The sequence below is a fragment of the Anser cygnoides genome, chromosome 2 (assembly GCF_040182565.1).
Source record: "Anser cygnoides isolate HZ-2024a breed goose chromosome 2, Taihu_goose_T2T_genome, whole genome shotgun sequence".
NCBI lineage: Eukaryota > Metazoa > Chordata > Aves > Anseriformes > Anatidae > Anser > Anser cygnoides.
In genome coordinates, this window is record NC_089874.1 from 120,571,821 (window position 1) to 120,597,853 (window position 26,033).

The 26,033-nt window shown below is 36.2% G+C and overlaps 1 protein-coding gene across 2 annotated transcripts in view; it reads left to right on the forward strand.

Annotated features, from left to right (window-relative positions):
* The window catches only part of SNTG1 (syntrophin gamma 1), a 371,706-nt gene that overhangs the window by 331,791 nt on the left and 13,882 nt on the right, over window positions 1-26,033 (forward strand). For both annotated transcript variants that reach the window (XM_048072405.2, XM_066992987.1), the window contains 3 exons: window positions 2,108-2,260; window positions 9,811-9,903; window positions 24,389-24,499. In XM_048072405.2, coding sequence (XP_047928362.1) covers window positions 2,108-2,260; window positions 9,811-9,903; window positions 24,389-24,499 — 357 coding nt within the window. The remainder of the gene's footprint in view (window positions 1-2,107; window positions 2,261-9,810; window positions 9,904-24,388; window positions 24,500-26,033) is intronic.

Sequence of the window (26,033 nt, forward strand, 5' to 3'; positions counted from 1 at the left end):
ACGAAGATCCTTCCCTGGGAATGATATGTACCTTATACATTAGTTTTGTTAAACTCCATGCTAAGTAGGTCCTTTTGATATGGACCAATAGATCCATTCAGTCAGGTGTAGGTAGCTCTGGGACTCTAATGAATTTCAGACCCCACTTTAGACTTGTTAGGCAAGATGTACAGTTACATTGTATGAAGTAGCTGTTCTTTCGTGAACGAGTGAGCACTTTTATTCATCCAGTTCCCACTGATGGGGTTTGTATTATCAGGTGCTAGATGATATGTTTTATGTTGCTACACATACTCACAAGGTGAAACACTTGTCATAGTGCTGCTGTTCTGTGCACTTTGAGGTTAAGCATGCAGTAGAGCATAGTTGTCGTTGACAGCAACCTAGACATTATGAAAACCTGATGTGAGTGGAATTGACACTTTAGTTTTATGTGAAGGGCCGAGGTGGAGGGGCAGAGAGAATTAGAAAAAAGTATTTGTCATAGGACACAGGCTGTTGTTTAGTCATATCTAACTAATTCAAATACATAGCCCTCTCAACACCTGGAAAAAGATGTTAATTTGGGAGAATATTTATTTTCGGAAATGCTGTTTTTAAGATCTAACAACCTATGTTCATTCTGGTTTTTTTTCCGTCCATTACTTAATGCTGTAGAGGTTAGGACTTGATGAAAGATAGGTAAAGAAGGAGATGATTGCTTCACAACTGTTGGTCTTTTTAAAATCTGAACAACTCAGTTTTGTCATAATGATTCCAAAGAGAGCTTGTGTTGCCTCTACAGCTACTTTTTTCTAGACACTAAAGCAATTTTGAACCAAGAGCATCCATGAGTGCATGCTGTCCTAAACCTTGAGCAAGTCAGTCATATATCCACTGAATGAAAAGAAAGGAGGAAAATAATGCGTACTCTACCGTCGCCGACTTACCTGCTCAAGTGTAAAAATTTCATAGAGATTCCTGTTTCATTTATTTCCTTACTCTGATAGCTTTAAGTTCCTGGTCATCTGCCCCAGAGAGAATTGGCTTGAACAATATAAGGCTTGTATCCACTAATTATGGTCCCCTTGGTTTATATGAGTTGGGTATGACCAGATGATGATGCTGTCCTGCAAGTCCTTCTCAACTGTGCCCTCTGCAACTGAGTAGCATTGTAGAAGTTGCACCCAGGCTACTTATATCCAAATTTCCAGAACTGTTTGCAAGGACAGCTGGTGAGCCTGTGGTTTGTAACAGCTGCTTTGCTGTAGTACAGACAACATTAATTAAAATGGCTTCTGCAAGTGTATTTTTCACAAGGATGAATTACATGCCAGAATTTTAGCATAAAGCATCCTCTACTTTTTCAGGAAAAGAAAAAAAAAATAATTGAATAACATTCAAGTGATGGATTTTCTGATTAACTTGGTTATTTTTTGATTTAGTGCCAATTACAAATGCTAGCAATCATTAAATGCTATATATTTCTGAAATCTGACATTCTCTGTATGTTGTTATGTTGAAAGTAAAGCCAAAAGTAACTTCCTTCTCCAGTTCCAAAGCCAGCAACCTAACCACTGGCTTCCAATATGGTCTCTAATGGTAATATGCAGCCATAGATACATTTTACAGTGGATTTTGTAAACATTAGAAGTATGGATTTGATTTATCTAGTCTCCATAGGCAAAATACGACAGATGGACTTATCAAATGCTTAAATAAATCTCTTGCTTCCTTTTGCCAGCCTTTCAGACTAGCATGGGAGAGTCAAATAGGTCAGAGAAGCTGATCTTTGTGTTCTCGTGTGAATAGAAAGTAGTTGCCTTTTTCTATAATTTATCTAATTTAAAGGCATATAGCTGATAACAAGTGATTTTTTAAGATATTGAAAAATATGCCAGATATGCTGTTTTTCTGTACCATCCTGAATATTGGGGTCTTGTTTAAAATTCTTTGAGATGTCAATGTTTAAACCAAAACTCTTATTTTCAGTTCCTCATCCCTCATTAGTTACTACAGTGTGGCAAAATTAAAAATGTCATTTAGACATGCTAGGTTTGGAGCATGGATGTTTGCAATAAAAAATAGTTGATGTATGCCAGATTATATAACTTCAGGTTTTCATCAGGACAGTGATCTACTGGATCGTCGGAAACATTGTTTTGGTGTCCAGTCTGAATCTGGAGAAGATCTTTACTTTTCTGTGGAATTAGAGTCTGACCTAACACTATGGGAAAAAGCCTTCCAGACTGCAACTTTTTTAGAAGTTGAAAGAATACAGGTGAGAACAACTGCCTTAATGATTACCTTTTGGTACATTAACACGCAATTTAAGAAATTCTCCGGCCTCCTGGAACTCTCAAATTATTATTATTTTATGTATGTAATTTTGTAAATCTCCATTTGATGTTCCCAAGCAGCTTGCAATCTAAAGTTCAGAAGAGACCAGCTCTGAGTTATTATGGCTAGATGACATATAGCTGTTAACTAAAGTTCATGGACAAAAGAAGATGAACAATGTATAGATCAAGGAGAAAACAGCTATTTAGATACTCTTACTGTCTTGTATGTTACTTCATGTGTTATTGGATAACGTGAGAACACCTTACATGAATTAAATTGTCCTTGCAATAAGCAGGAGTGAGAGTACGCTGAGAGTGCTAATTGGTGTAAGCTGTATTCTTTTTTTCACATTTTTCTTGTTTCTTGGATATCTACTCAATTGTAAGTTGACAGAGCAGAGTTGGATGACATTCTGGTACAGATTACTAATGGATTTTTATTGAATATCAGACTGGTTATATTTACAGATAACCATTCTTTCTCATGTGGCAAAAAAAAATAATAATGTTTTTTGATTTACAATAGGAGGAAAAAAACCCACACAATTATAATTCACCTAATCCTAGTGGTTATTTTAATTTTCAAATCATAAATAATATGTGTGGATGGAACAATTTTAGTTGAGGTTGCCATGAGTTCTTCTGTACACACTCCTACAAAAATCCTATTAATGTATCACCCTGTGCAAATATTGGCTAATACTCAATTTCCATTCACTCATTTTCTGCATCCTCCTGTGAACACAAGCATGACAGTATTTTTTATTATTATTGTTGTTGTTGTTGTTGTTGTTTTGTTGTTGTTTTTTACTATTATTATTATTATTGTTATTTAGACAACTGTTAGTCTACAATTGTTTATATACTACCCCTCTTCTGACCTATAAGCCAACATTGCAGATAGCCTGAGCTAGTATACAATAACGAGGATCCATTTTGCAAAAGCCATACTTCTGTCAGTTTTAATACATATTACCATCACTGAAGGAGGAGTCTGAGAAGGTTCAATTTTTATCTTTAGGTTGATGCACTCTGCTACCTTTTACAGGAGATATTCTTACCTTTTGAGCTCCGATTGTTGTGCTGAAAAATGTAAATGTAAAAATGTAGTTTTTCTGTATAAAATTTGCAACAACATATATCCTCTGCTACTAAATATTTAAGATACTTTGTCTTTCTCATATAACACTATTTGCAGAAGCAAATAATGTGCACTACTGTGTAGCTTTCTGCTACATCAGTAAAAGAAGATATGGCGATTTTCTCAAATAACTTTTAGCCAAGAAGCCACTTTATATTTGTTTGTCTCTGGTATTGATTCATGCTGGAGCATCCCTAATAAGTTTTTTTTTTTTTTTCTCTTGGGTTTTAGAACTACATTTATTCAGAATTGCTCCCGTATCTTCTAAAAAGACTTTCTCTAAAACACTGAATCTAAGATTTTTAATTTTCACCTTTTGTATCACTCAACTGATGTTCAAAATAGCAGTTAAGAACTCAAAATACTAATTTCCTGGGACTGAACAATTATAGCATATTTGATAAAGTGGACAAACAGCTATTTTACGATAGCTTTTCATTGTGGAGCACACACCTATAATTTCACCTTTTTTCTTTATTTTCTTGCCTCTCTTTCCATATCCCAGTTTGGAAAGAAAATGAAACAAAAACTATCAATTTTTAATATAACTGGCCTTGCTTTCCCTATTTGTCTTTCAGAAATCCATTACTGCTTTTATGCACCAATTTGCAGATTCATATAAAATCTGTTTTGAATAACTAGTGTTAAAATTTGTCTCTGAAAAGTTGTTTCATTTCTCTACGAGCAAAAAAAATAAAAAAAGCACGGGTTCAAAATCAAGGCATCAACTGCAAATGTTTACTAAAATTCTGTTTTATGCAGTCATATTTGTGAATATGTGAATATTTGTGAATATGTGAATATTCGTATTTCATATGAATGATAATCCAGCTTTGTGCAGGTTTATCTTATTATGCAGTGATATAATTTTGAGAACATAGCTGCAGCTTAAAACTGCCATTCATAAGTATTCAAATGTGTTGCAAATTATGCCATAATCATACAAATAATAGCAGTGTTTCTCAACTAGTATAAATTGCCATTAACCTCTGTTGAGGTTAATTGGGGCCCTATTCTGATATATTTCTAAAGAATATATCACAATTGCAAATATTTTTAAAATGTGTCATCATAACTATGTAAGCAATTCTATTTAAACCTAATTTGTAGCTCCTGCCAGGCATATATCTAAAACAAAAATTAGACAGACATATCTTTTTTTTTTTTAGGAAAGAAATATATTACAGGAGAGTGTGGTGGTTTTACCCGTCTGGGCAGCTAAACTCCACCACAACCATTCTCTTCCTCCCTCTCCTCAAAGGAAAAGGGGGAGAAAATAGAATGAAAAGGGCTGAAGTGTTATGATAAGGTCAGGGAGATCACTCAACAATTATCACAGGCAAAACAGACTCAGCATGGGGAGAATAGAGAAATTTATTACCTATTACTATCAAGCTAGAGAAGTGAGAAACACAGAAAACAAACTAAACCACCTTCCCTCCATCCACCCTCTCCTACCTCCTCCCCCCAAGCGGGGCAGCAGAAGGGGAGAATGGGGGCTGCGGTCAGTCATGGTGAGACATTTCATTGTGCATCAATTGTTTTGAATATATATATATATATATGTAAATATATATATATAATTTGGGGCCCAGAGGGTTGAGATAACAACAGATAGGACCAGAGAGTGTTAAAACAAGATTTGTTATAAGCATTATATTAGTTTAATAGTTGCTGGTCAAAATGTTGAATATTTGTTCACAGTGTTGTTTTATGTGCTTTTGAGGTTGTTTTTCTTAATTCCTTTCTTGTTTATCATCTCAGGGAGCTCCCTGTGGTGGTTTTACTCAGCCAGGCAGCCAAGATCTACCACAACCACTATCTCACTCCGCCTCCTCAAAGGGAAAGGGGGACAAGGGTTGAGATAAGGAAAGGAGATCACTCAACAATTATCACAGGCAAAACAGACTGAGCATAGGGAAAATAAAGAAATTTATTACCTATTACTAACAATCTGGAGAAGTGAGAAACACAGAAAACAAACTAAACCACTATTCCCCCCATCCACTCTCTTCCACCTCTTCCCCACAAGTGGTGCAGGGGAACAGGGAATGGGGGCTGCGGTCAGTCCCTGTTGCTTCGTCTCGCCACTCCTTCACGGTCACTCTGCCCCTGCTCCATGTGGGTCCCTCCCACGGCATGCCATCTTTCCCAAACTGATCTTGCAGGGGCTTCCCACAGGCAGCAGCTCTTCAAGAACTGCTCCCACATGGCTCCGTACCATGGGGTCCATCTGTCAGGAGCAAACTGCTCCAGCACGGGTCCCCCACGGGCCCCCCATGGGCGACAGCTCCCCCAGACCTGCTGCTCCTGCGTGGGCTCCTCTCCACGGGCTGCAGCTCCGGCCCGGGGCCTGCTCCTGCGGGGGCTCTCCATGGGCCGCAGCCTCCTCCAGGCCACATCCACCTGCTCCACCGGGGGCTCCTCCACGGGCTGCAGCGTGGAGATCTGCTCCGTGTGGGACCCGTGGGTGCAGGGGGACAGCCTGCTCCACCAGGGGCCTCTCCACAGGCTGCAGGGGGACAGCTGCTGCGTGCCTGGAGCACCTCCTGCCCTCCTGCTGCACTGCCCTTGGGGTCTGCAGGGCTGGTTCTCCCTCCTTGCTCTCCCTGCTGCTGTTGTGCAGCAGTTTTTTGTTTGTTTGTTTGTTTGTTTTTTCCCTTTCTTAAATCTGCTCTTAGGCACAACATCACTTACTGGCTTGGCTCTGGCCTGTGGCAGGTCCCTTTGGAACTGGCTGAAACTGGCCCTTATCTGACATGGGGCAGCTTCTGGATTCTTCTCACAGAGGCCACCACTGCAGTCCCCTGCTACCAAAACCTTGTCATGTAAACCCAATACAGAAAGAGAGACAGTCAAGCTGACTAATTTGGCAATAATGTGGTATGATAATGTAGTTCATGTCATTATAATGTTACAGTCACCCTTTAGTTAGTTTTCTTTAGAGTATCAAAAGTTGCTAATTCATGTTTATAAACGTAAAAGAAAGAAAGAAAGAAAAAAAAAACAGTTAAAATGGAGATCCATTTTCTATGCTGTTTCACCACACTATGAAGAATCATGAAACTAAAACGTATAATGAAGTGCAATTATATATGATTCCCAAGTTCCCTTCAATTTCCTACTACTTTATGCTAAAATTTTCACCATTTCCTTCTAGATTTTTTTTTTGCTGTTCTTCTTTTTATCATTGTAGTTGCTTGTTCCCTAATATAGGGATTATTGTGTAAACTACTTTGTAGTACCATATTTTAAAAGTTTGTCTCCACTGAAGTTGAATCTGAGTTTGAAAGCCTGAGTTATATCTTGGACTAATAGTATGTTTTCCCTTAGCTTCAGAAATAGCTTACAGTATGCTTACAATTTATAATTCTTTCTGGAAATTAAACTAGGTGTTATTGAGGGAGTAGAGTATAAAGAACATAATACTTTGGGTTTTCTCCTTCAGCCTCTGACCTGCTGAATTATTCATAAACTCAATTTAAGATTCTGTATTGTGTGAATAAGAAACAAATGCTGAAATATATTCTTTTGGGAAGGGGATGCTTCAGTTTTCAAAAGTTGTTGTGGGGTGTTGGTTTTTGTTTGTTTGTTTGTTTGTTTTTTCTGGGGGGTGGGGTCAGGCTGGTTGTGGTTTTATGAGCAGTATGTGAGAAACCAGAAATCAAAGCCGAACTTTCACAATAAATTTTTTTAGCAGTCATTCTCGAAATTTTAAACTGTATGCTAAAAGCATATTAACTTTTTATGAACTTTTATGAATGAAATTATATAAACTTAATAATCAAGTCTCCTAGGAAGAATTTCTTCACAGAATCAGCTACTTCACTGGTAATCTGCACCTTACAATGCAGTTTCTTCCCAACAATACTGATACTGTGCTGAAGCAGATGATATTTCTCAACAAGCTGTGCACTGCCTTGCAGAAAGAAACTTCAGTCTGGGAAGTGGGTAGCTTTTTCAGAGCAGCATTGAGCCCAGGCAGATATGTTTTGCTTCTTATAAATGTTATCTTCTCAGTGAGGCTAATAAACCCAGGCAAAGAGCTATGCTTAAGCCATGCTCTTCCAGCGGTAGCCATGCTAGCTCAGTGTGTTGCTGCAAAGTGCATTGTAGGTTAGACTTCTGTTGTTGAGGTGGGAGGCCAGATGAGTTAGACGATGGTGATACATATTTTAAATCTGAAATCTGTCTCCTTGACAAATCTAAATTCTAAATAAAGGCTATTCTAAATATCTTGAATGTCTGTAAATAAAAACGTGGATGGGTTATGTATCTTGTAGGAAATTGGCAAAATAATTCTACAAAACCACACATTTTTTGCTTTGCGTGCTAAATTGAACATTTTTACATAGGAGAATGATGAACACTGATGAACAGTCTCGTCTTCTTCTGAGATGTTGCCAAAGGCAATATCTTGTTTTCTAACAACACTGATTTAGGATCAAAGTTTATATTTTCATAGCAGTTTTATGGTGTAGCTGCTCCAAGAAAAAACACACCCACTTTTATTTGCTACTGTGAATACAAATACCATATGACTGTGACACCACAGAGTTGAACCATTGATTTTATAATTTAAAAAAATCTTCATTTTTTTTTCATGCCTTAACAATTATAATGATCAAGTGCACCCCTGTACTGTGTAAATTCAGATTTTATACATGTAGCGAAGTACATGAAGTTCTTTCAGTGTTGGAAGAAAATAGACCAGTCCCTTTTCCACCTCCATGGCAGCAATAGGAAGCCTTTTATTTACTGAGGGATGGTTATAACTTTAAATCACTTTTGTTGTATCACATAATAACATATGATTTGTTGTTACTCAGCAATAGTGCAAAATCATCTTGTAAAGCATGTGCCATGGATTGTTTTCACTTCTGAGCAACAGAGAATAATTCTTTGTCTATAGACTTGGATTAAGCATTGCACTTGTGTTCTACCGATAGCTAGCAGTATCCTTAAGCTTAAATAATAGACATCACTGAATTTGAAACTTGCACTCTAGAGTGCCAAGGTGTATGCACAAAGATTATCCAACAACTGTTTGTGTGTAGTTGAGACTTTATCTGTGAAAGCTATTCACAAAAATACTTCAGTTCCAGAAAAAGAAATCTATATTAAAGAGTGAGAAAGTAAATTTGAAAATAACCAAAGATCACATATAGCTATGAACTTTTCCATTATCCTTCTTTATGAGCATTGAAATGTCTATTTCAGCTCTTAGGTGCAGTAAATGCGCCTTTCAGGTTCCCATGTTCTGGGGTAGACCACTCAGAATCCAAAATACCCACTCAAAGATATATAAGTAAAGGCATCTGGTTTGTACTTGACATCAAAAGGCCCAGATTAATAAAGGATATGTTTTTAATTCTGATAATGTAGTTAGTTACATTGTGTCCATGATAATAGTTTATATATATATATATTTTTTTTTAAACATAGAACAATGGAAGTCTTTGTTCTCATTTGGTACATATGATGTCTACAGCAAGATAGAAAGAAATTAACTATGATTAAATTTAATCCAGAAGGTAACATTTCTATAAGATAGAAATAATTTCTTTAAAAACTTACTTAAAGAACTGAAAATGTTTTAAAATTTTCACATTCTTTTATGGTGAACAGTGCTAGCTTAAAGTTTTGTATCTGAAGTCAGTCTTCAGGAAAAGCAATACTTTTGATCCTGAAAATATCATAGATGTCTCACAACATGTGTTGAAACATAATGTTACGGAAATAAATAGTCACATATGTTTTAAGAAATCATACAATGAGAAAGTCTTTCAGGATTTTAAGATTTCTCATAGAAACCTTCGAGATGTATTGATCCACTAGTGACAGTATAAAAAGCATTTCATAAGATTATGTCAGCTGTTACATGGTCTGAAACTTTTCACTGAAATTTATTATGACACAAAAGCACAATAAACGGCATACCAAATTTTACAAATACTTTTTTTTTTCCTAAAAAGCTGAATATTGCAATATTAGAGGAAGTTATTGGATTCCAAAGTGAATATGAATGTTCAAAAACAATGAAACGTTCCTTTTAACAGTTGTTGTTGGTAAACCGCTGAGGTAATTCTGATTCCAATTTATTTTTTCCTAAATGGAAGCAAAGCCTCTTTTTACACTTCTTAGAAACCTTCATCACTGATATAAATTGTCTGATATAAGATATACCTGCAGTAAATTTGCCTATTTACACACAAATGACTTTTTTTTTCCAGATATTAATTTTGAGATATATGTGCATTAAAACAAAGACAAAGAAATTCCGGTTCTAGAAAGAAATTGAAGAAATATGTTCTATGTTAACTGCCTTCTCTGATTTTCCTTTTACAGTGCAAGACATATGCCTGTGTTTTGGAGAGTCATCTTATGGGACTTACCATTGACTTCAGCATGGGCTTTGTCTGTTTTGATGCTGCCACAAAGGTAAAGGTCTAGGATTTTTTTACATTATGTTACTATAATTCCTCCTAATTTCATATAATTTGGGATAAATAGTACGTCCTTAAAATATATTTCTTTTTACTGTTGTAATGGATCATCTTATGTCAACTCTTGTGCTTTAGTTTAAACTTGGGGTGATTTTCTAAATGATGTGAGAAGTTGTATTCTGTTATGTGCGTTACTGAAAAGTCAATACCAATGTCAACCTGAGACAAAGTCTTCATTCTTTAATTTCACATGAAAGCCCAGACTGATTCAGTTTGATATTTCTTCCACTGTTGCGTCCTGGTTTTTGAGAGGAAATAATCTGCTTGGATTCAAGGTGATATATAAGCTTTAAAAAGAACCTTTCTGTTTTCCTGTTGCATGAGTATGTGTGTTATTACAGCAATTCCCAATATATATATTTTTAGACATTTTTCTTCAGTTGTCTGTAAAAAAGAGAAATATAATCATACAAATGTCTGTGTTGAAGTATACTTCTACTGCCTGACTCCTCTATCAGCATTGTGCAGAATCCAGAAAGGACAGCCATTCAATTCAACCACTGCCTATATATCTCATGTTTTTCCTAACAGCCCTAAAAATGCTCTGTACAATTGGTGAAACAATTTGCTATGTCAAGTGATTAATATGCCATCAATTTCTACATTATATTAATGCAGGTCCAAATCTCGGTAAAATCACTGATGACCTAAGTATGTTTGCATTTGCACTAATTGCTAAAAAATACTGAAATGTAATCAGGTTGTATTGCTGCAGCCTAGACACTACTAGACACTGCTGATATGGAAGAACATGAAATATTTTTTTCTGAGTTCCACTTCTCTTCAGTTCCTGTTTTCATTGGAGATTCTGTAGGTGACAGTTCCCACTAGCAATTGTTAAAAATACCCTTGTCTCTCCAGTACATGCTCCTATCCTATAGCTTAAGTCAATCCTTCTGAACATGTTAGTCCATTGATCAGCACTTTATTCTTCCCACTTCAATCTGCTGTTTGCACAAGGTGTGGTGAATTTGAAATTCAAATTCTTGTATGTATATATATATATTTATCAAGCAAACAGTCTTGTATGCTTCATCAGTGGAATACGTGACTGTCAACTTCGGAGGAATTACATAAAAGATCAGTGCAACAGAAATAAAGTACAGTAGTTCAAAAAAGATTGTATAGGTTTCCCCCCACTCTCCAGTAATACTATAGCAATGCTTTTGTATGAAGGTGATTTGCGTCTCCTCTAAAGCTCTTGCACAGCTCTGATTCTGGTAAGACTTTTGAAGACGTTATCTACAGTACAAACACAGACCAAATTTAAAGTTGCAAAGTACAAGCACAATTGCCTTTATACATGTAAGCATGGCTGAATGGTGTGGTACTCCTTCAGTATGTCCTCAGGAAATGTACAGTGGATTTCCAGATATAGAAAAAAGCTCTAGTAAGGATCTAGTAAGTTCAGTGTGCTGCTTTCTTAAATAAGTCTCTATGTCTTTCCAGTCATACAAGATTTCTGGAGACATCATTTTACTGAACAATATTATTTATAATACAGATTCTCCTTTGCTCTTCTTTGCCAAATACTTTTTTATTATTATTATTTGATAGCAAAAAGCAGAACAGTATTTCATGTATTAAAATTGACTACTGAAACACTGAAGCAATTGTTAGCTTTGACAACAGATTTGCACTTAGCTGTTCTGCCCTCCTCTTCTTGCTGCCCCATGCTCCCCCACCAGCTCACATGGGTATTATTAAAAATACATGATGAACTCCAACACTAAAATAAATGCTTCAAAAAATTGCCATCTAACTTCCACTTCAAGCCAGAAGAGATCTGACTAGGTAGCTAGGTAGTGTTTCAACCCTACCTGGTAGAAACAATACTTTCGTCCCTTCTCAAACTAAAACCACAGTGCACAACAAAGTATCAGAAGATCCACAATGCAAGACAACTGGAATGAAGCTTTGGTCACTTGATGACAACCAGAGAAAAGCTAAGAAGGAATTTTCCATCTTCCAGGTCTCTCAAACTTGAGGAAGGATCTTAATGCATTATAAAAATATGAGTCAATTTTACTCAGTTTCCTCTCCCCCTTGTCTTTAAAGTCATGAAACCACAGAATGAAGCTGATCCTTCTGGGGTGGCATCCAAGCTTGGCATCCAAAAAGTTCTGAAATTTTAAGTCAGGCACTAACCATATTTAGTGGGATTTTGAGATCTAAATACTATTGAAGCAGTACATGTTTACAGAATCTGAAAGAGGTTTAACCTGGGTGTGAAAGGGTAGCAGATGTGTGGTGGAATTTCCTTTGGGATGGGAAGGACTTCATAGGCATTATGTGGACAGAAGGGACGAGGATACAATACTTCACAAATAGGAGGAAAGACATTTTTTGTTGTAGTGAATGGACTGTTGCAGCAAGAGAAAGAGTAGTGCATCATCTGCAATTGACAGACTGTACTGGTCCTCCTTCTTCTCACTTTCTACCATTGCAGTGGATAATAGCCCATAAAACACTTGTTGGACCTAAACCAGCCTTAACAATCTCTCTCAGGTGGTACCACTTAATCACTGCACTTCCATACAGACTGAAGGGAGGAGCAGGGGACTCCTGCTGATCTGTCAAATTCATCCAAAGAAAAGGAGCTGTATGTTGCAGCACAAGTGATTTCCACTGGAAAAAAAAAAATCCCATTTTTCTAGGTTACACTTATCTCCTAGTTTTCCTTCCACGTTTTCCACCCATGCAGTCCACATTTTCTCTGTTTTTCTTGCTTGTATTTGATACTGATAAAATAAATATCGCTTTACTGCTTGCTAGTTTTTCTTATAAAAGTGGGTTTTACTTTCCTGCATGGAGGGAGAAACTAATGCTTGTAAAGCTTAGGCATCAGTACACAGGGAATCTTGATGGTTTCAGGGTTTGTTTTGTTTTTCTTTGATACAGAAAAACAGGCAAGCAGAGAGCACAGCTTGTGATAAAGGCACTGTGTTAAAAATGCATGATCTGTTAGCACACATACCAGAGAAATGCCACATACTAATCCATTTTAATGAGTACCTAAATAGGAAAACCATTACGTACTCTCCATCATTTTATGGAAAGATAAAGAGTGCAATTTTCTGAGCCAAAAATTTGTTTACATATCTTCATTATCATGATGGCAGGTGTAGGTTGTGGTTGTGTCTTGGCTGGTAATGTTGTTTAACAGTACTGCTAAATGCATGTAAACTGAAATATAAACTAGAAATATTTAGTTACATAAATTAAAAATAGTATTTCTCCACCTGTGAAGGAGTTCATATAAAGCAGGAGTTCAAAATTGCTTTGCAATAAAGAAGTGAAAAAAAATGAAAAATGGAAACCAGTTTGTAGGACAAGGAAAACATGAATAAAATTTTAATTAAATTATCAATATCATATGAATACATACATATCCATCTGTAAATTAAGACTGTATGAATGTCCTAGCAATTTTCACATGAATTAACAACCTTGGGATTAAAGACAAAAATGCTACTTAAAATATCATACTGGTCATGATAGAAGAAAAAAAAATTACATCCAATTGCTTATAAATTGTGTGGCTTTTTACACTTAATATTTGGAAAAAAATGTACAAACTATTATCTTTCATAAGTCACTGTAGTACAGAAATCGTGTTAGGTCATGGATTTAATCACTCCCAAAATACACCTAAAAATAGAACATCTGAATAAATTGTCTGCCAGTAGCAGTTATGACTCTTTTGCTACATGTTCACTTCTATTGTTTTCCCATTACTCATACCAAATTCAACTTCTCCTCTTTGAGTTAGTGCTGAACTTTAAGCCATATTATATAGACTTTAGAGTTCAACGTCAGGTAACTCATTCAGTCCAGCTTTTACTCTTTGCAGAATACTATTACAGTTACAAAATATTTTAATGAAGATGAAGGGGTCTTGGACAAGTCACTTGAAGGACAGATCATTAAATCAGACTATCTTTAAATGGACAAGCAACATTAGTTTTATGAAATCTTCTGAGTTGCAGATCTTTGGAAGTTGCAAGTGAGTTAGAAGGAGATACTGTATAGGCATTCCTTCCTTTTACTCTTCCCCACATGTTGGTTTGTGATCATTCTCAAGAACAAGATATGGGGATCTTTTCTATAGGATGGACCTTTTCTATAAACCTATATGACATTTCTTAGCATTCTCAAGAATAAGTATCAACCAGTTACGTCTAAAATGAGACTTCCACTGTTAAATGACAGCTGAGATAACTAGTCTTGAAGAAATCAGATTGATAAAATTAGTGTTGATGTTTTAAAAATTCTTAATCTAACATACTCTGAAGAAAATCATCTGAATAATAGAAAAAATAGTCTGGCTAATATGAAGAGAAAACCTCCAGGGCGGACTTACCAGTTGCAACAATTAGAATCATAAAATCGTAGAAACATTTATTATATCATCAGAATCATTATCATAAACTGGCTTTCCAGTACAAGAGGGACATGGAACTACTGGATCAAGTTCAGAGGAGGGCTACTAAGATGATTAGAGGACTGGAGCACTTGTTGTACGAGGACAGGCTGAGAGAACTGGGCCTGTTTAGCCTGGAAAAAGAAGACTGAAGGGAGACCTCATCAATGTGTATAAATATCTGAGGGGAGGGTGTCAAGAGGATGGAGACGGTCTCTTTTCAGTTGTGCCCAGTGTCAGGACAAGAGGCAATGGGCACAAACTGAAGCACAGGAGGTTCCGGCTGTATATAAGAGGGTACTTCTTTAATGTGAGGGTGACAGAGCACTGGAACAGGTTGCTCAGAGAGGCTGTGGAGTCTCCTTCTCCGGAGATATTCAAAACCTGCCTGGATGCCATCCTGCACAGCATGCTCTAGGTGATCCTGCTCAGCAGGGGGGTTGGACTAGATGATCTTCAGAGGTCCCTTCCAACCTTGGCCATTCCGTGATTCTGTGACTTTATATTTTCACCATTTACCATTACTCTTAATTCATTCTATCTGCAAAGTATGTGGATCTATACATATGTATTTTTTCTGGATTTAAATATGGTGAGGCTGAGCTGGCACATCCTCGTTTAGATTCCTTGCTTTGTATCTTAGAACATTACTAAGCTGCACTCATCATCAGGAAGGAAATGCCACAACAGTATTTGAGGCATGCTTTATGTTTTTTTTTCTTTTTCCAGCTTGTCTGTCAGTCATTCCAGTTATTGGTTTCAATTAGCATTCAGTTACTCCTCGAGAGTGTCAGAGGTAGACTGTCTCACAAAGACTTCTGCACCAAGCATCTTCTATTTCGTAGTATGGATGATGAAGGGAAGAAGCGTGGTACAATGGAAACTACTACAATGGTCAGAGGCACCCAAGAATTTGCCTGTACATAATACTTGACTTTAACTCTGACCTTACAGTATCTTAAAGTAATTCAAAATCATGGCACATAATCACTATATATTTATCATGATTGAACCTGTAGATGAAGTCTGGGGGAGCAAAGTCTCCTACTGTAAGCAAAGAGCAGATTTGAGACCACCTGATTAAAATGAACAGGGGGCCTGATGACATGCAACCCAGCGTCCTGAGGGAACTGGATGATGCAGATGCCATCATATTTGAAAAGTCCCAATAGTTGGATGAAGTCCCTGGTGACTGGAAAAAGAGAAACCACTCCCATTTTTAGAAAGGGTATAAAGGAGGACCTGGGGAACTACAGACTGGTGAGCCTCACCTCTGTGCCTGGGAAAATCAAGGAACAGATCTTCCTGGAAGCAATGTCAAGGCAAGTGCAAAGAGGTGATCCAAGACAGCCAGCATGGCTTCACCAAAGGCAAATCATGCCTGACCAATCTGGTGGCCTTCTATGATGGAGTAACTTCGTCAGTTGTCAAGGGAAGACTGACTGATGTCATCCACCTGAACTTGTGCAAGGCATGAAGCCTTGACATGGTACCACATGACATCCTGATCTCCGAATTGGAGAGGTACGGTTTTGATGGGTAGACCAGTCACTGGATAAGGAATTGGCTTGAAAGCTGCACCCAGAGTCAATGGCTTTATGTCCAGCTGGAGGCAGGTGGTGTCCCTCAGGGGTCTGTCCTGGGACCAGTACTGTTTAATGTCTTTGTCAATGGCATAGACAGCGGGATCGAGTGTACCCTCAGCAAGATTGCTGATGACACTAAGCTGGGTGGTGCAGTCAATACAACAGAAGGCAGTGATGCCATCCAAAGGGACCTGGACAGGTTGGAGAAGTAGGCCTACGTGAACCTAATGAGGTTCAACAAGGCAAAGTGCAAAGTGCTGCACCTGGGTCAGAGCAATCCCAGACAGGAGTACAGACTGGGAGAAGAACTCATTGAGAACCACCCTGCAGAGAAGGACTTGGGGGTTCTGGTGGATTAAAAGCTCGACATGAGCCAGCAGTGTGCGCTTGCAGCCCAGAAGGCCAACTGCATCCTGGGCTGCTTCAACAGAGGCTGGAGCACCTTGCTGATGAATAAAGGCTGAAAGAGCAGGGGAATTTCAGCCTGGAGAAGAGGAGGCTCCAGGGAGACCTCATTGAAGCTTTTCAGTACTTAAAGAGGGCTTTAAAAAAGATGGAAAGCAATTTTTTTTTGCTTAGGCAGACAATGACAGGACAAGGGGGAATGGTTTTAAATTAAAAGAGGGAAGATTTAAACTAGATGTTAGGAGGAAATTCTTTACTCAGAGGGTGGAGAGGCACTGGAACAGGTTTCCCAGAGAAGCTGTGGATGCCTCGTACCTGGAAGTGTTCAAGGCCAGGTTGGATGGGGTCTTGACCAACCTGACCTAGTGGGTGGCATCCCTCGCCATGGCAGGGGTGTGAACTAGATGATCTTTAAGGTCCCTTCCAACCAAAGTTGTTTGATAGTTCCACGATTCTATGTAGACCCCAATGTTATAATGACCAAATGAAATTCTTTGTGATGGTTTATGTTAGGTATGGACATATACATAGACTATGATAAGTGTTTTAAGAATAAGGTTTTGTGCGAGTGTAGCCACCTCAACAATTGAGGATGGACATGGATAGATCGATAGATCCAAAAGCCTAAGACTTGTTCAGAACAGAAGTTCATCTAACTACTATTCTGAAGGTGATACAATGTGTAAAAGTACTTACTCATGTGGCATTCGCTAACTTATTTTTGACATGATTCTCACAAAAATTGGCTACTCTCCAACCATAGATGTGTGCTGGTGTATATACATAGACATGTATATATACATATATATATTATATATATATAATATTAAATATATTTCTGTTTAAACTGACATATTCATTACATTTGTTCTCCATACTTTGCATATTTATATCATATCTTGTAAAAAAGTTTGTGTTTATGTGAGTGTAGAGTACGATGTACCTACCTATGCAAAGTGCTGTCTGCACTCCATCACATTTACTGCTCATTAATGTGGCAGTCAAAAATGCACATTTGTCAGAAGAGAAAAAAATCATGCCTTAAAGGACTGAAAATAAATTAAAGTGCTGCTGAATTATATGATGATGCTAGAACAAAGTAACAAAAGGCTGCATAATGGCCCACAAGTTGCATATCAACAAAGCTCAATGTACCTGTTTCCCTTTTCTCTCAAACACGTTACACACTTAATCAAAAAAGAGAATACACTGTAAACAATAAAGAGCATTGCAAATATCTTTTTTTTTCTTTTTTTTTTTTTCATAGAAAATGTCTACTATGTAACATAGAACAGAATTTCTTTGAATTTCGGTAGGAGCAAACCATCTTTTCTAAGGATACATACCTGAATGTCTGTCCCTTCATTCAGCTAATATACATACCACATATTGAAATAAAAATGTGTAAAAAAAAAAACAAAAACAAAACTTGATTTTTTACAAACAATGTTCATAAATAGAGAAGACAGAAGGGTACCAGGCTCACTTCAGGTTAAAGATTTAATAATGTAACTCTTGTGAACAAATATTTATTCCAGACTTAGAAATTGAAATGCTGAATAAACAGCTACTATAGCTTTGATATAAGCAGTCAAGCATAGTTCATACAGTCATGTTTCATACCTAAGAGACAAACAAACAAATGTTGGTAGATCATCCATCAGTACTAAGCAAATAAACTATAGTCTTAACATTCAATGTAACTTCAGTAATTGACAGAGCCAGTTATTTTATCAGGGATGACTTTCTTGCTGTTTTCCTTTGTCTCATTTTTATTCTTTATCCTCTGCATCCTCCTTTTTCTTTCCCCTTACAGTTATAAAGCCACAGTAGTTGACAAAGGAAATTGCCTTGGACCATAATTCTTTTGAAGTAAGACACTCTCCAGAGACTGGCAACACAGCAGAACTGAGCATGACCGAGATCTTAATCCTGCTCAGTTTCCTTCAGTTCCCTACTGCTGCTGTCAGTATGACCAAAGTGTCACTTTGCAAGGATGCAATCTTTCTCAATTAGATATGAGACAAATAGCCAAATTAAGGTGTATCCCAGGTGATCAAAGACCCAATTACTTTTATTCTTGAAAATAGAGATCCACAGGGCATCTGCACTTGATTTAGTTTGACTTGTAGGAGTATCATTTATCTTAGTCAGATGAGAAAAAAAAAATAGCTTGAAAGGTGTCCACTGAAATCTAGAATAATTCTGTAACATACACAGTATAAAAGTTTGCCTTAGAAAGCTGAAGGTAAGCATGACTTAATCAGTGAGAGTGTCAAGAAAAAAGAAGGCAGTGGTGGAAAATACAGCTCCAGTTTGTGAAGATATGAAGGAAGAGACAACAAATTCTTTATTAAAACTAGCATCTGAAAAGTGACCTCTGAAATTCACTCTCTTAATAAAGCTTGTTTCTTTATTTACTTCATCATTTATAGGTGGTCTGAGATGTAGCTTTCTAGCCATTTTAAAATACTGACAGACTTCCAGTTTGTTTCCAAGCATCCTACTGAAGACCAAACTTCTTTTGCTACTACATAATAAAAACTTTATTATTCATGTCAATGAAGAGTCCAGAGAAAATCCATATTTGGTGATGCACATTGACAGGTGAAATGATGCAGTTGCAGTGTAAAGTGCAAAAACTATTTCATGAGCTCAGTAAGTGTACATTGACTTCTTGCAAGAACAGAACTGGTTCACAGTGCATAATCCAATATAGAAGAGGTAAAATACTTTGGCAATAAACTTCAATGAAGCCATAGGACATAAATTAATTCTGTTCCGGTTGGAGACTCTCGTATTGACAAAATATAGCTTTTCTTCCCAGGTGCTGATGCAAAATGCATGTTAGTATATCCTTGTTAAATCATATATCTATTACGGAGTCACGGACTAGGCAGGCAGTCCAATTTCTATGTATATTCCTTGGAGTATGGCAAATAAAAATACAAAGATGGATATTTATTTTTTTATTTGGTAATTCAGTCGCTGTGTAGGGTAACTTAAGCCCCTTGACCAAAAACAAAACCGAAAACTAACCAACATTCCCAATCGTACCTATATAAAGATGCATTTCACAGTTTTGTGGTACAATTATCTAGAGAACCAATTTTCTTTCATTGTATCTTCAGAAAAAGTGATATCTCATCAAAATTTAAAATGCAGTTTAGTTCAGCATTCTGAAATGACAGCAATGAGTAGCAAACTGTCATGTGATACAGTCATGAAAATATTTTCTGAGGTCCCTTGCAGAATATGTGTTCTAGATTTAGCACCAGTGCTAGGAAAAGAAACAACATAATTTCCCTTCATCTCTGTGACTGTGGAGAACTACAGCAAACTGTTATGGGTACTGAAGTCAACAGCTTTTCTTCCATGTACCATTTTTGTATTGCATTGATGTCCTATCTATAAAACAAAAATATGCAGGCAGAGAACATCCTTGGGTAATTGTAACAAAATAATACTTGCAGAAAGTAATAGTAATTTTACTACAAATACTAGAGTAAATAAGTCCTAAATAATTATTTGTAAATAAAATATTTCTCATTAAAATGTTATCGTGGAGAATCTTGGTCCCAAGTATGTCCAATAAATAAATAAATAAATAAATAAACAAAAATCCTATTAATTTCAATGAAGATATCACTTTTTGATGATTTTTTTGATTACAGTAATGCAATATCAACTGATGAGAGGTCTTACACCTAATTTGTCAGCTCTTCTGCACTGTTCATCTGTTTGCATTACATTCTTATATTCTTTGAGATTAATTTTTTCAAGTGTTATAAAATGTAAAATGCAGCCTAAGTGATCTATGAGTAACAGTTGGGGAAAGTATGTATCTCTTTTGGTTATTTTCAATGTTACGCATGCTGCATACCATATTGGCTCAATGGGATTGTCTTACAATGCATTTCTCTCCATACATGGATGTAACTTTGTCATATTTTCCATGATCATAATGGATGTATTCAAATTGTGAAGCTGATAGTATTTTCAGTATATACAATAATCTCAGTCTCCAGTGTCTAAATCAGAGTGCTTACTGTTACTGATAAGTTCTGTCTCTAATCACAGGCTGAGATTTCCCTTTCAAAGGGAACTAAGGCATACTGATAAATAGTATATATTGAGTCCTTATCATCAACCTCCATCAAGACATGATAAGATTTTGTGCCTTGACTTCAGAGGTGTCTCAGGGTCCTCACTAGCAGTTGATGTCAGCATTCACCAAAGACTCTTTAAAAAAAACCAAAAAACACTATAGTTTGTGCTTTGAAATGAATTGCCACTTGGTTCACATGTTAAATTTATTTCAGGGTGAACGAAATACTCTGCTTCTTAAAAATAGTATACACAGTCCTGTAAAAAACTCTTAGTGATGTAGGCTATGTGCACAATTACTGAAGATTTTACAAAGAAAGGAACAGGCTATTTTTATTAACTAAAAGAAACCCTGTCAGAATGTATTATAAAGTGTTGAGCTCAGTAACAACACACATTCAGACCACTAAATACTTCCATTACAAATGATTCATAAAAACTGATTTAAGAATAATTTATATGACACACGCTTCATTTCTTTGATAATTTTTCAAAAAGCCAACATGTTTTACAAATGTACTTATTGCTCAAAAGTCAGTCTATACATAAATATATATATTTGTACAAAATTAATTCAACCTAATTTAATTCTCTGAGGCAAGCACTTAGCAAACAGTTCTGAAGAATTGTGATGCTCAAAAACATGGAAAAATCATCCAGTGGTATAGACCAGTATCCCCAGGGATGTGTATTCCTTATGCAGGAGAATTAGCCTTTAAAATTAGTATTCAAAGCAGTCACAATGAGCACTGTGACACTGAAATAAGACCATAGGAAACATGAAAAATAACAGAATGTGAAACTCTGCCTCTCGTGTTTATGTCAGCAATGTATTTGCACATCTCTGTGAAACTGGGCATTTAGGCATGTAGGTCTTGCTTCTTCTTTATAGTTTGTCACTATGAGGTAGTCACTGAAAAAGGGTAGGTCTAATCCCTGTTCACTGCTTGAGCATTTTGCAGTAATGAAAAAAAACAAACAGGTCTTAAAAATGAACACATGAAACCACAAGAGAAAGTAACACAGGGTTCCCTAATGTACCACGTTTTAAGAGTGGTCTGACTGCTGGGTCACATCATTCTGCATCTTGTACGTCTTTTACACATGAAATGTGCAGTTCTGGCCATGCAGCACAGCATTTAGCTTCTCAGTAGTTAAATGGGTCTTACTGAATATATGCTTAATTAATTCACCTCACTTTAGCTAGCTAGAATTTGGACATCTAGTTTAAGCTACTTTTTACATTTCTGATGTAACAAAGAGGTGCATACACATCCAGAGTGTATCAGGAGGAACTGGGATGAATACTATTCATCCCAGTTCAAACCAGGATGAAGGAATTGTCCTTCAGAAATTCTCTCTCTAGAACAAAAGAAATAGGCAGGATGACTCGTTTTAGTGTTACAAATATGTTGTTTTCCTGACTTAATAACTTAAAACTCACAGCATTTTCCCCAATCTTATTTTTATAAAAAGGTTCCTCCCTCATGTGGGTGTCTTTGGAAAAAAATGTGTGCAATTTGTTGAAGACCACTCAAAAGAAACAGATAGTTCTTTCATTTCTGAATGATTTCATGCATAGTCAATGGCCTTTTTAATCTTTACACTTTAGATGAAGAGGGTTTAATACTCTTTGCAAAGTATGCTGTTGAGATGTCAGTTCTCGGAACTTGTTTTGATATCCTGAAGTAAGAAGTGCAATCTTGTTGGGAGTAGTCTCTAGAAGGATTTTGTCCCTCCACACTACAAGCCTGATTTTGCAATGTACTTAAAAGCCATTGCTAAGTAGGACTCAATACTCAAATTATGCATAAACTGAAATGTGTTCCTGAACCATGCCTGTGGTTTGGTATGACTATGATTCTCTGTCATCTGAGTGAAGTGAGTAGCAAATGAAGTGAGTAGCAAAATTACATGGGAAATGCAAAAGTGTGGCAGTTCTGTGCATCCTTCATTTTCACTCAGACGTAATCTGAATTAGAATAGGCCAGGTACCCCAGGATTTTGACTGCCCAACTGAGGATCCTTGTTACAACTGCACCTCTCTCCTGGCCTCCCCATACATCAGCAAAGAGAAAGGGATTAGTACATTTCTTTGTGGTTCTCCTGAGATAAAGAGATGATCATTGACCTTTATGTTTCTCATTTAGGAAATGACATGCTTAAATAGCTTTGGTGTTCCTGTGGAAAGGATGTAGTCTTGATTTTCTGACAAGATTTGTGGAGTAACATAGGCCCGTAAAAATAGAGGTTACTATGTAGGTAGGAAGTATAACCACCTGAGTGGTATACTGTTTTTTGTTTGTTTGTTTGTTTTTTAAACTCATTATCCACAGCACATAAACAAATGTCATTATTAAACCAGCTGAAAGGAATTGCACACATTTAGAGATCAAGGAAGCTATTCTGTTCGCAGTAGCACAGAGTGGTGTGCTCAGGAGGACAGCAAATCAAACAAATATGATATAGTTTCACATAAGTTGCCAAATTCCTCTAGTTTATCTGAAACAGAATGTCTTTAACTCTGTTTATGGTAGATGAGAGCTCACCCGTCACATACACGTGGAGAACGAAAGCGGTGCTGAGCTTATTTTTTTACTATAAACGGACAAATATACACAGAATTTTTGTTATATACAATTACAAACTTCAATTTCAACTACTGGAAAATAAATCTTGCATTGTGTACTGTACACAGTTAAGATATTGTCCCTTTTCCCCGCCTCCTCCATCTACTTAGACGATTATAAATGTAGCAAACTTTAACTTGATGCATGTTGGAGATTTTTGCAGCTTATTAGCATAAAGAAATCAACACATCCTGAAGCAAAGGGACCTTCCTGTGCTCAGGAAAGTTGAGAATTTGACCTCTCTCATATTCTGTTCAATATCAACTATATATTAAATCATTTAATACATATAGTCAAAAGACAGAGATGGAAGTCTCATGCTAAGCCACTGAAAGGAATTCATTTACTTACAAACCAGCAGCAAAAGAATAAAATAAATAAAGTCCAATGCATGTGAAATTAATGTCTCCTAAAAGCAGCAGCACAATATGAGTGAGGATGACCTTATAATTATGTGAAATAATACTGAAATCACAATGAAAAATGCTACTGCTTCAAAATACCTGCAGGAGAAAATATCTTTTAATGAGGCTGAAAGTATTTATAATAAACAGCTCATTGCCACTTCTAGACAAAATAGAGTTTGAAAAGCAGTTTTTCTATGTAAATCCACATTATATATAATAAACAGACATTTTTCTAGATAAATTATATATATATTTTAATTCTATGTTTATTCTGTAGAGAAATCTGTGTTTTTTTCAACATGACGCAATGCAATTAATAATTTAAGGACTTGAATGGCCACTAATGTTTAGAATTTATGATCTGCTTAAATTTCTGATCAGAGATTTCATAAGTAAACTGAAAATGACTTCTCATTACAAGGTTTCCTTTTGTTATTTGTCATTTTAAATATGATATTTGTTTTTAATTTGATATATACTTTATGGAAATACAACTAGATTATTATTATTAATAACATTATTCCTGTGAAAAGAAAAAGAGGAATTTTGTGACAGGTTATTGCTTCAGATGGCTCGGGGAATCCACAGATCTTCAGAGGAAAAATCTTTGGCTTCTGGCGTGACAGATTTGGATTAAATATAGTTAAAGGGATTTCAGAGTACATTTCACAAATGTAGTCTGACTGATCTCAATCAGACACTGCTAAAGTATGCTACATTCATATGTAATATTCAGTTGGTTTAATTATGTACCACTGGGAGGTTGAAAGTTCCCCTAGAAGGAGATCAGCTGTTTCTATTACAGTTTACCATAATAAGTACACTGACTTGCTTGTGCTTTTTTTTTTTTTTTTTCCTCTAGGCTGTACTTTGGAGGTACAAGTTTTCCCAGCTCAAAGGTTCTTCAGATGACGGGAAGAGCAAAATCAAATTCTTGTTTCAAAACACAGATACTAAACAAATTGAAGCAAAGGTAAAAACAATACATGTTCTCTTTTATAAAGTCAATATACATTAAAACAGTTATCAAAGCAGCTAGGAGACAGGAGGAGTAAATTAAACTAAATTACTTAAAAGTATTAGATCAATGTGTGCAGTGAATGAATTTAAACAAAAACGAAATCTGGAGGAATTGCTTGGATTTTTGGTAGATAAAGTCTTTTAATAAAATATATATGCATATTTTATTGATATATATAGTTTTAGACATGTTTGCAAAGACTATTAATCATTTTGATAAAGATGGCTGAGAGTTTGAATGCCCTCTCACCCTATACTTGTATCATGAAATGGTGCAAAACATATCCTTTAGTCAGCTTGGTCAGAAAATCCAGCAACGGTCTAACATTGTTTTTATTTCTCAGAGAAAAAAAGTGTGGATTAAACATGCAACCTGTTACAAGAAGTTGTCATCAAATCTTTTGTCTGTGTTTAATTCAAAATTAGAAAAGTTGCATTTTCAGTTGTGCTTTTGATTCAGCAGTTAATTTACAAAAACAGTCACCTGAGATATTTATGCCTAGTTTTATGTCTGTCTTTTGAAAATAGTGCATTTATTATCCCAATATATGTGAGCAAAAGTGATCTACAAGGATCATTGATGACTGGAACTGCCTTAGAGTCTGAATCAGAGGTCTTTTTGGCTATAATCCCAATATTTTCATGATTCTAAATATTTTTGCTTGGATGTCTTTTACGCCTTGCTTTTGAAGCACTTAGTATATGGTTTTTCCTGTTCGTGTCTGTCAGAGACAAAATTGCTGAATAGATGCAACAGCATTATGTGAGGAAAAAGGAAATGGTTAAATAAATTGTTTCCTAAAAGGGCTAAAAAAACCACAGCATAATAAGGTATACTAAGAAAAAAGGCATTGTATTTCGGGCAATCATGAGTTAAAACACAGTTTAGGAACATTGAGCGGCTATTCTTCCTTCCTTTCCTTTCTTCACCTAACAGCTATTTACTTGATTTTGAATGTTATACTTAATACAATAAAATATTTTTTTAAAAGTATAAAGTAAAAGCTTCCATTAAATCAACAGCAATGAAGTATGGTGGACTGTGTCTTTCAATACAATCATATTTTGCTTCTTCTCAAGGATAAATATTTTTTCCTATTTTCTTCAGAAAATGTTTTAATACTACAGATTTTTTCTTCACTAATAGGAAACGATAACTTAGCCTAAAGTTGTAAGGATGATTTTCTGTTAAACAAATAATTGGAAACTTTTATGATGCTCCTGAGTACAGCTGAAGGATGAAACTTGTCATTTCTGTTTTGATATCTGTCTTGTATTCCTATTATGTTAATACAAGATTTTAGGACTAGCTAAGTTAATGATGCAATAATATTTCTCAGAATTTTCTTTGGAATCCAAGAGTCAAATAGTGCTTCTTCCCTTCCCTTCCCTTCCCTTCCCTTCCCTTCCCTTCCCTTCCCTTCCCTTCCCTTCCCCCTTCCCTTCCCTTCCCTTCCCTTCCCTTCCCTTCCCTTCCCTTCCCTTCC